At 39.4% G+C, this 11,720-nt stretch overlaps 1 protein-coding gene across 1 annotated transcript; it reads left to right on the top strand.

Annotated features, from left to right (window-relative positions):
• The first annotated feature begins 2,916 nt into the window (after positions 1–2,916).
• On the top strand, positions 2,917–3,605 carry LOC125375914. Its single transcript, XM_048386933.1, has 2 exons — positions 2,917–2,961; positions 3,098–3,605. The coding sequence occupies exons 1-2, from the start codon at positions 2,924–2,926 to the stop codon at positions 3,495–3,497; spliced, it is 438 nt and encodes a 145-aa protein (XP_048242890.1). The 5' UTR covers positions 2,917–2,923; the 3' UTR covers positions 3,498–3,605.
• The last annotated feature ends 8,115 nt before the right edge of the window (positions 3,606–11,720 follow it).

The raw sequence follows: 11,720 nt of genomic DNA, 5'->3' as shown, positions 1-11,720 counted from the left end.
AGGTGTGCTCATCGTGAGCTTGAATACCAGATTTTGAGGTGAGGGTCGTCCAAAGCTCTGTTATTCGTTGACATGACCCACTGATTGTGTGTTCGATTCTAAGATTCACCCCAATTTCACCCTTGATTTCGGCACAATATTGGCGACACCGTTAACCAAATCACCCAACGACGGGGGAATGTTAGTATCCGTTAACACATGAAAGTATGTCTCCGTTAACACGTGAAAGTAATTCTACGATAACACGTGAAAGCCGGTCCCCGTTAACACGTGAAAGATAATATCTGTTAAAATGCGAAAGTAGGTCTCCGTTAACACATGACAGTAAGTTTACGTTAACACGTGAAAGTAAATCTACATTAAAACGTGAAAGTCAGTCCCCGTTAACACGTGAAAGTAAGTCTTCGTTAACACGTGAAAGTAAATCTCCGTTAACACGTGAAAGTAAGACTCCGTTAACAGGTGAAAATAAGTCTACGTTAACACGTGAAAGTAAGTCTACGTTAACACGTGAAAGTAAATCTCCGTTAACACGTGAAAGTAAGTCTCCGTTAACATGTGAAAGGAAGTCTACGTTAACACGTGAAAGTAAGTCTCCGTTAACACGTGAAAGTAAATCAACGTTAACACGTGAAAGTAAGTTTACGTTAACACGTGAAAGTAAGTCTACGTTAACATGTGAAAGTAAGTCTCCGTCAACACGTGAAAGTAAGTCTCCGTTATCATGTGAAAGTAAGTCTGCGTTAACACGTGAAAGTAAATCTCCGTTAACACGTGAAAGGAAGTCTCCGTCAACACGTGAAAGTAAGTCTCCGTTATCATGTGAAAGTAAGTCTGCGTTAACACGTGAAAGTAAGTCTACGTTAACACGTGAAAGTAAGTCTCCGTTAACACGTGAAAGTAAGTCTACGTTAACACGTGAAAGTAAGTCTACGTTAACACGTGAAAGTAAGTCTACGTTAACATGTGAAAGTAAGTCTCCGTCAACACGTGAAAGTAAGTCTACGTGAACATGTGAAAGTAAGTCTCCGTCAACACGTGAAAGTAAGTCTCCGTTAACACGTGAAAGTAAGTCTACGTTAACATGCGAAAGTAAATCTCCGTTATCATGTGAAATTCGAACGGGTTCCATTGTAGAGCCTAAAGGTGTTCACACATTAAACCAGCGAGTTGGCAGCGCAGTGCAGCGCGTCGGCAGCAAAATATCGCCCAAGTTCTTATAATATAATCAACCTTAATTAGCGCAGTGCGACTGCTGTACAAAAATGTAATCGTGTAATGCTGCACCGAGTCTTTGGCAAATCCCCTTTTTATGATGTCATTTCAGGGTGAAAAGAAAACATGTGGTTTGGTTATATCCCATTAGTTAGACGTCCCATTAGTTAGACGTCCCAATTGTTAGACATGTTTATTTAGGCAAAGAGGGAATATACCTACAGGTGTAATGGATCAGTCCTAATTAGATTAAAGTACTGAGTAGGGATAGGGGACTCACAGTTTAGGGAGTTTATATGTTATAATTTCGTTAAATTAACCTAAATTACAATAGGCATGAGATTAACAATGTAATCTATGGAGTAGCTTAATTGTCTTACTGTATGATCAGTTGAAGGAGTTGAGTTTAGATTATCTATTCATCAAACAAATAAAAATGATCTTGGGGTACGTATCATTATCAGTATCGATATGGCTGGTTTAAGGAAAGTAGAGTACATCACCTCTCGGCGTGGAAGTGAGCTGTTTACTTAAAAGCTCTAACGACCTAACTAAGGCAGGCATACAAATAACCTTCTTGTGGATACCCGCCCACGTAGGAATATACGGTAATGAAAACGCCGATAAAGCAGCTAAACTATCCCTCAATATCCCAGAAATAAGCTTAAACTTACCCATCTCAAAATCAGAAATTAAAAGTGTAAACAAGCAAAAAATCACAAAAAAATGGCATAACCTATATCTAAACTCAAATAGCCAAATCAAAAAAGTGTTAGCAAACCACTAACCAAACCAAAATTTCTCCATCCATCCAAAAAAATCGACAGAGTAATCACTAAACTCCAAACAGGACACACCGACCTATATAACCACCTAAAAAAAAATAAAAAACACACTACAGGTAACTGCCCACACTGCAAACAACCAGAAACCCCAGAACACGCACTCATCCACTAAACACACTACCTAACGCATCGAACCGCATTACAAACCACCCTCAATCTAGACATGGCTCTAACTCTAGAAGCAATACTAAACCCACAAAATAAACTAGAAAACTTCAAGGCCTTAGGCGTATTCTTAATAAAAACGGAACTAATAAAACGCATCTAAAAACACTATAACCTACCAAATCAAAATCACTTAACAAACAAACATCCACCATACCCAGCTCCCTTAGTTCTCCTCCCCAATCCCATCGGCATCTATTCCAAATCTCAAAATTCCCAAATTCTATATAAGCAACCCCTAAAACCCCGCTCTTGGGTTGCACAGACCACTTTCGCCCCTTTCGGAAACACATTAAATGGCCTGGCCGGGCCCGTGTGCGAAATACGCATCAGTCGGAAAGCGCACGTTAAATCTCCAAAGTAAGTAAGTAAGTAAGTAAGTGATCTGTTGATATTAGATGGATATATTTACAACAGAAACCGCAAGAGGCAAACCTGCACACATTGGAGATGTGTCGTCAAGACGTGCAATGGGAAATGTACGACTGTCGGTGACTTTCTTCGCAATCAGTCAGAACATAATCATCCGCCTGAAGATGAAACCAGAGTGAACTTTGTCAGCAATCTTCGTAAAAGAGCGCGAGAAGAAACCACACAGATGCAGGCATTGTACGAGGAGCAAGTCACTCAAGTTTACTTGAGTGACTTGCTCCTCGTACAATGCCTGCATCTTGCATGTTGAAGCCAACATCCCAGCGATGCCATCATTTCAGAGCGTGAAAAGTGCACTTTACAGGTAAAAATCATACCGTATTTTTGACTTGGTTAGTATTTACTTCTTCTTTTTTAGGTCCCACATAACTTGTTTTGCTCTTAAACATTATCAATATTTCATGTAACATATGTGTAACTGTTCCTTTGCTCTTGTTCAGGCGTTACATTCCAGCGTTACCCAGGTCGCGGTCAACAGTAGACATTGAAGACAAATGGTCAGAGACAACAGACAGACGTCCCTTTCTACTGTTCAGCGACGGCGACGATGACAAGATCCTGGCTTTCTCCACTGCAGAACAGATACAAGACCTCCAGGAAGCTGACACCCTTTACATGGATGGTACCTTCACAGCATGTCCAGGTTTATGGGATCAAGTATACATCATTCATGCCAGAGTTGGTTCCAACACCTTCCCTCTAGTGTTCGCCCTTTTGCCAGATCGCCAAGCAACAACCTATGGCTGGCTTTTTCGACAACTGAAGACAGAAGTTCAAGAGCGACTCAACAGACCTCTGTCACCTAGCACACTTGCTTCGTCTGGGATAAATAAACTGTAAAAGTTATTAAATGTAAAGTGTACATTACCAAAAACTGTCACAAAGTGTTGTTACAAACTGTATAAAATTTATCAAATGTAAAGTGTCATTAAATGTTAAGTATAATATTAAAGTATCTATTTAAAGCATCTTTGCTTTGTTTGTCAGATCTTATCTGGACTATTCCATTTTAAAGTCTGAGGTAACAAGCATAAGGATTAGTGTGCACTCAACCGTTTAAAGTGTTGTTATAAGCTGTCTAACTATTGGGACGTCTAACTAATGGGAGGACACCTGTGGTTTGACAAATACCGTCTTTATTGAAATAAACCGGATGCTAAAATCGCAAATAAATGAAGACTTATTGAATCAAAACATTACAAAGACGCCGAAATGGCAAATAATTCCTGGCCAGCCATCGATAGTTTCGTCAATTTAAGGAATTTAAATCAAGTGCCTTTGCACCTGCAACATCTTTCGTCTATTCAAGCGATATCTCATTTTCTATATTTCTTAACAAATTTCGTCTTTATTTGATAACCGACAAGTGCATTCCAGATCTGTATGTCAAATTATGACGGGCTACGTTCCTGATGGTAATTCACCTTTTCGCGAACTCTGGTTACCATCATTATTTGAAAGTGGTTTCTAAACACATACTTATAATACATATTCGTATTCGTCTGGGGCGGTCGGGTAGCCCAGTGGTTAAAGCGTTCGCTCGTCACGCCGAGGACCCGGGTTCGATTCCCGACATGGGTACAATGTGTGAAGCCCATTTCTGGTGTCCCCCGCCGTGATATTGCTGGAATATTGCGAAAAGCTGCTTAAAACCAAATACACTTACTCACAATGGAGTGTGCTTTCAGCAGAGATTTCTTATGTTTATGGAAAGGGCTTTCAGTTGCATTCATTAACACAGGCGTTACGCTGTCGACAGGAAACAGATATCGATAAACTGAGCTTTGATAAGTGTTCACCTACAGGACGAGGTGTGTGATAAGCACACTGTTTGGTCTACGGGATCTGCATCAAAGGAGCAAAACAGGTTGTTTGGAAAGGGTGCTTTGTTTATGTGTTTGTCTGTTGTTTAACGCCACACTGAGCAATATTCCAGTTATAGTCCAGACGACTAGTGATGGACATCATGAGCATCGATCCACACAATTGAGATACAAGGACATACATCAACCAAGTCAACGAGGATGACCACCCGATCCCGTTAGTCGCCTCTTACGACAAGCAGTCGCCTGTTACAGCAAGCATGGGTTGTTGAAGACCTATTCTACCACGGATCTTCACGGGTCTTGTGTCAAGGAGTTTAGAGCAGTGACTGATTGCAGCACAGGGTGGTCACACTAGGTACTGGTCGGAACGCCCTCCCTCCATGTCTTGTTTACGTGATTGTAGTGAGAATGAGTGTCTGTTTACGGTCGTACAAATAACGATTTTCTTGTTCACCGGTCAATATATTAAGAACAGTAATGTATTCTCGGTACATGGGAGAAATATAAATATCATCTGCATAATAATGTAGCGAATACGGATCGAACGGAATGCGACCCACAGAAGTGGCGGCTTTACTGGACAGATTCACTCGCATAATAGTGCCCCGACTGGAGTAGAAGAGCTGCCTCTCTGGCCCAACAACTACGCCATGGGCACGTAAGACGTATTTGAACCGTCGGTAACCATTGCCGTCGTAGGAAGTGCTTATAATGTTGGAATGGTCACACGCATAGATAGTCCTGTGAGCAGTATCAAGTGAAATGGCAGACAATTTTGAATATTGTCCATTCTTTGAAGATTGCACCTCTTTGAACCTCTTACCCTTGATATCTAAGCTATACACTTTGGCTTTATTGCTGGTTATAGCTAAAAATATCAGTTGTCTCCCTTCATCCACAGCGATTGCATTGGCGTCCACCCCTTTTCTGAGGGTTGTATATTCGCTGCTATCTATGCGGTAGGAACGTATCTCTTTCGTTGTTTTAACTGCCACAACTATCCTGCGTAGTGTGGAGACCCACTCTATGGCAGATACATGCAGGGACTTTCCCCCAATGTACGGATAGTCTTCCATTGACTTGTTATAGAGGAATATTTCTCTCGATTCAACAGGATATGTGCCTGTGGCCGAAACCACTAACAGCCTGGATCTTGTTTCGGCATCTGAATACTCGTCAGACTTCAGAACTATAAACAAAAGAAGAAAGAAAACGCGTAATTAGGCAAGTATGTTGTAAGTTATATAAATATCACCATCGCTATTATACCAGGGTAATGGTGGCTATCGATTTGGGATCGATATAAACATGCTATACTATTACGGCCTATTGTTCGGAACAATATGAATATTACATGAAATAAATGTTGTCAGATAGTTTCCACAATATTGAAAACAAAGTGAGTGAGTATGGTTTTACGCCGCTTTCAGCAATATTCCAGCAATATCACGGCGGGGAACACCAGAAATGGGCTTCACACGTTGTATCCATGTGGGGAATCGAACCCCGGCCTTCGCCGTGACGAGCGAACGCTTTAACCACTAGGCTACCCCACCGCCCCTGAAAACAAAGACTGAGATGTTAACACATATGGGTCATAATGAACATATACACTGGTTAAGTCCCACGAATCACATATGGGTTTACTTTCGAATGTCTCGCACGTTTTACGAAAATAATAAATCGAAGGACATGCAGAATGTGTTGTGGGTGAAATAACTGTTAGGCTCTCCCAATCAGAGGAAATTATATGTATGTTTTGCGCTGACGAACAAATACTTTGTCTCAAACATCCCTGCAGCTCATCGTTGTGCATCTTTGTGGATTTGTAACTTTGAAACTGTGTGACTTTGTAACCTTTTTTTAATTGTTAACTTTTTATTTATTCCAGAGGATACATAGTCATTGTATAATAAGATGCATCAAATTACATTGTTAAACATCATGAGAAATATGTACAGGATGTGATTAAGACAGTAAGTTCACCTTTGACACATTGTAATAATTGTAAGAGATATCGATTAAGTAAGCTAATCCTTACATGTACATATATATGCTCTCTGCCGAATGGCATTCATTCAACTGATGAAGGAGTAAGCATATACTCCGAAACGTTGTGTTCCTCATAATAAAGAAGTTGACATCCATATATTCTCTTCCTCGTCTAAAAATAGTTCGGTGTCATCGGCATATTGACCTATTACGTGCTCACTTTCTCCAAGGACTATACCATTTATATTTGTACTTGTTCTTATCATCATCCCTAGTATGTCTGCGACGAATATGGGGAAATAGGATCTCCTTGTCTATATCCTCTTTCGTTGCTGAAAAATGATGACAAGTGACCGTCTTGTATGACACAAGAAGTAGAGTTTAAGATCAGGATATTTACCCATGTTTGCATATAAGCTCCAAAATCAAATTTATCTAGAACCTTCATAATGAATCGTTTAGAAACTGTGTCAAAGACTTCTTTCAAAATCAATTAATATTGATAGGCCTTTCTTTAATATTAATAATATTTTTTAATATTTTTGTTTTGAAGACGATGTCATATAAGAGCCTAATGTTTTCGCTAATACACCTACCCGGGATAAATCCTATCTGGTTATCGCTGATAAGGAGATCCAGTGTCTTTTTTATCCAATTTCTTATCAAAGTGCTAATAATCTTATATAGAGCATTTAAAAGAGAAATAGGCCTCCAATTTTTAATAAACGTCTATCTTTATTTGGTTTTGGAATGCATGTTATAACTCCTCTATTAATTGTTAAAATCATAGAGTCGTTTTTGTAAGTGTCCTTGATATAGCAATAAATCCAAATGTTGATGTCTCTCCAAAAATATTTGACAAATTCCATAGGGAAATCATCAAGTTATTTTTCATTGATTTAATAGCAGCAGCTGTCTCGTTAATTTTTAATTCTTCATCTAGTTCTTCTGAAAGAATGTTATTTAAAGATGGAGTGGTTATGTCTTTAAACAATCTAAACCTTCAACGTCAATATTGTCTATCGACTTGTATAATTTTTCGTGAAAGTTTTTCTGTTCGTTGGTTATTAAAGAACAATCTGTTATTTCCCCACCTTTATCAGTAATACTAGTATTGATAAGTTTGTTGGTACAGTTTCCGTTTTCTAGGTGGCAACAGAAATTAATTGGTTTCTCTCCTTCGTTATACCACTGTATTCGATTATGGATTTGAATTCCTCTCATTTCTCCTTCTTTAATTGTTTCCGTTCCGACAGTTTGGATAACAATGTTTCGCTTACGTTTTGAAAGTCGTTTTTAATCGTGTTTCTAATTCCAACATAGCATTTTCTCTTCTTTATATTTTTTCTCTTTTATTTTTTTCAAGTGTGTAGAATGTGAGATAGTTTTTCATCTTACTTTCACCAAAAATGTCTCCAAGAATAGCGAATCAGTAATTGTAAGATCTAAAGTTTGGCCAGGGACATTTTTAATACCTTCGTTATCATATTTAGGAACTGCGTATTCACGTTTAGTTTCGTCTAAAATATCTGTTACCATTGCTGCATATTCATCTTTTCGTAGTAATGATGTAATAAACTTCCAATATCCTCTCCCCTTTGTAACTTTGTGACTTCGTCGACGTTATCATTTACATGCACATTCCTCATGCCAACACGTACACACTACTTCAGTACGCATTCTGGTCTACAAGTTAACTGAGTCCTCATTCGTTAAGTAGCGTGAATAGTCGCGCGGACCGCTCTTGTATGGTGCTGGTTATTGATGCACCACTACGATCAGGAAGTTTGTTCAACGTGCTGAATTGTAATGCTTTGAGCAAAAGGAACTGATTTGTAAGCCATGTTTATCCTTTCGTTTACCCCTCGAACACTGATTGCAGACATACAACGTAGTTGTATAATGAAGAACCGTTGTCAGGGAAGATTGCTGAGTGCGGCGTTAAACAACAAACAAACACACGGAAAGAACGCGGAGACAGTGGTTTGTCCTGCCGTCCTTGCCCCCCCCCCCCCCCCCCCCCCCCCCAACACACACACACACACACACACACACACACACCTCAAGTCGCTTTGCTGAGACCTTGAATACAAATTGATTCATTTTTACTTAGTTCCATACAGAGGTGTACAGATTATCATTGTACCTGAGAAAAAAATATTCTCACACTAAAAAACAGATCAGTGAGGTTTATAGACACACAGACAAATCAGCTCGTGTATTATATACGTTGACAGCTGGTACTTGTGTATATAAGATAGCTACGCAAAGAACAATGAAGAACGGGGCGTGGTTTATTCCACGATAAAACATTGTTCTATCATGACGTCATGTTTGGAGATTCGAACATACGCCCGCAACGCGATGACGTCGTAAATTGGACGACGTCATTTTTAGAGGGAAGTGTCTAGTGAGTTGTTCCCCACAGATGTAGCTTGGCAACGTAAATAAACGCACTGCTCGAACGATAGGAGAGATAGGACAGTCGGTATTGGGAGAAAAGGTACATATATATATATATATATATATATAATCGACGTGAAAATTGTGAGACTATGCGGGAAAGACCAAATTGAAACACCCCCAGTTTTTTAAGTTTTCACCATATTCAGCTATATGATAGTGAGTTAGGGAGAAAGGTTTCAGAATCATTCCCGTAATATGATAGGGACCAAGGTTTCAGCAATATTCCATCTATATGATAGGGAGTAAAGTTTCAGCAAACGTCCAGCTATATGATAAGGGATATTCCATCTATAGGACGCTAGGGACACCAGGACCATGTCTGGACACAACGGTTGTTGTTGGTGTCCTTTTGTGATGTATCACAAGTATTCATTTTTGCCTGATCTATTTCAATGACTTCCCTTCTGTGACAGCCCACGGGAGAAGAATCTTTGTTCTCGCCCGATATATTTTCGCAGGGCAGGAGTATTAATATTTCGATTATGAACACGCATTTCTATGAGGAAATATAGACACAATTTGGAAGATGATGGGGCTGTTTTAATCGCTAGGAAAAAGAGCTGCCGCTTAGTGAAAAAAAAGAAATGAAAACGAATTGGATTGAAAGACCGGTCAATGAATTTTTTTCTTTGCAAAAAATAGTTACGTGTCTGTTACGGGTGTCCTCAAAAATAAATTGTAGTCTCACATTTGATGTGTTTGTGTGTTTGTTTTATAACGCTGCACTAAGCAATTGACCTATTCTATTCTGAGAAATGTTTGTTCGGCGTATTTTATAAGAATCTACGCACCATGAAGATGAGTGAATTGTATGAGAGTAGGATGTATGTGAAGAAAAGACGAACCCCTTCGGTAAAACCGTGCTCCGTCCATCTGCTGGTCTAGCTGTTTTATCCGAGGGAAGGTCATCATGTGTCGACATCTCCGTGTCCTATGGACATACACAAATGCGACGCATCCTCTGTTAAAGCAATGCGCAGCACACAAGGATCTGCTTGGATCTTGCAGCTTTACAGCACCCCCTTGAAGACTCTTGTCATTGAATGTAAGACGAAGCTTAAAATATGTATTTGAAATCCCTCCACAATTACATAGTTGTAAAAGGGACCAAATGATAATAGACATTGTGTATCGCTTGTTGCAGCCCCAGTAGCCACGCATCCTGGTTTACAAGCACACGCTGCGTTGTTAAGGTAAACTACGAAACCAATGATCTTGAGAAAGTGGATCACGTAATGTCGCCATAACAAAGTCTGAATGAGTAATGAAGTAGTTTCCAAGGAGACCAGCAAACAGATCAAGGGTTAACAAGAACCGGGAAATGTGATCCGTGCTTCAGTTAGAACATAAATATATTGTATGTAGTGTTGTGTTACCTGTAGATTTGACAGTGCTTAATTGAATGGATGCGCAAGGGAGTAAAACCCCCAAAATAGATACATATTCGTCTTGTGAGGGAATGTGGTTTCTAAACGCGAACATTCATTTATAATTTTTTTTTAAATGTTCCTGTTCCATGTTCTTCCAAAAATATTTCGGCTCTCTATATATACTAACGGAAAAAGTAGACCTGTGAAGATCCGGGTTAGAATTGGTCTTCAGTAACCCATGCTTGCCATAAGAGGCGAATTTGCTTGTCGTAAGAGGTGACTAACGGGAACGGGTCAGGAGAGACCCGTAGATGCAATCCATCATGCAATTACATATAAGTTTAAAATGTATTTTATTCTACACAGCTGACGTCTATCATATTTCCTCGACTGAAGGCCGAACACACGATTTGACGGCGGTTAGTCTTTATGCACGGAATTCTCCCCATTATTATATTTGAGATTAACTACCGGGGATAAAGAGTGCCTGAAAGAAATCAACGCTGGGGCGTTTAATCGAGGAAGTACAGTATGCTGAAATCCATATATTATTTTATGCCACTGTATTTGAGTAGTCGGTGTACGTATGCAACACAAACGCTGTTATCATTTGATGAGGACTATGGTTGTATTTGTAAATTACCTTGTGATGTGATTCCGATGTTCGATATTTCAGCAAGCATTCATTCTGTATGATTGTCTGCGAACACGGTTTACGTACATTAAAGTCATACTGTTTTATCAGGAACATTGTATTGTCTAAAGTGAAAGTCCCGATTACGTTTCTAGGTTTGCCAGCACCATTCCCATGCTCATGGTAAACGTCTGAGATCTGCATCACTTTGGGATTTACTCCCACATTAAAGTATCGCGATGTGATATAACTGCAATACTGTTGAGAGCGGCGTTAAACCCAACTCACTCATTTCTACTGGGGTAGCCTTCTCTCAGTATTGCACTGCCACGTTTAAGCATGTTCTGCAAGGAATAGGACACGCTGCTGTCTCGTTTGAACAGGAGAGGGAATTTAGTCCAGATCAGTCTCAGGAAATCCATCCAGTAGTGTAGCCCGTTACAAATATGTATTTAGTGGAGTTAAAAACTAAATAGTAAAGGAGTGGATGCATGTATAATTGATGACCAACAATGTCAACAACCTGAACGATTAGTCGTAAAATTTTATACATTTGGCATAATTGTTAACCATCTCCTCCCATGTTAATGCATCGCAGTTTTAATATTTACTAATTTACCAAATTTACTAAAATTGAAACTTCTGATTAACAAATCAGAATCGCATATTTACAGAATTCATGATTTAATTAATTATTTTATACAATTTGAGTTATTACATATGACAGGATGCCATGAGATAAACACTTTTTTGACACTGCCCCTTTCTCGGTATC

Source organism: Haliotis rufescens, unplaced genomic scaffold, assembly GCF_023055435.1.
Source record: "Haliotis rufescens isolate VD_foot unplaced genomic scaffold, xgHalRufe1.0.p SCAF_62, whole genome shotgun sequence".
NCBI lineage: Eukaryota > Metazoa > Mollusca > Gastropoda > Lepetellida > Haliotidae > Haliotis > Haliotis rufescens.
Note: the sequence above shows the minus strand (reverse complement) of the source record. Positions and strands in the feature narration are given on the sequence as shown.

Excerpts from the sequence above, each read along its gene's own strand:
- LOC125375914 (XM_048386933.1), top strand. The coding sequence starts at position 2,924 with ATGCCATCATTTCAGAGCGTGAAAAGTGCACTTTACAG. Across the intron at positions 2,962-3,097 it reads GTGAAAAGTGCACTTTACAG|GCGTTACATTCCAGCGTTAC; the intron begins GTAAAAATCATA and ends GCTCTTGTTCAG.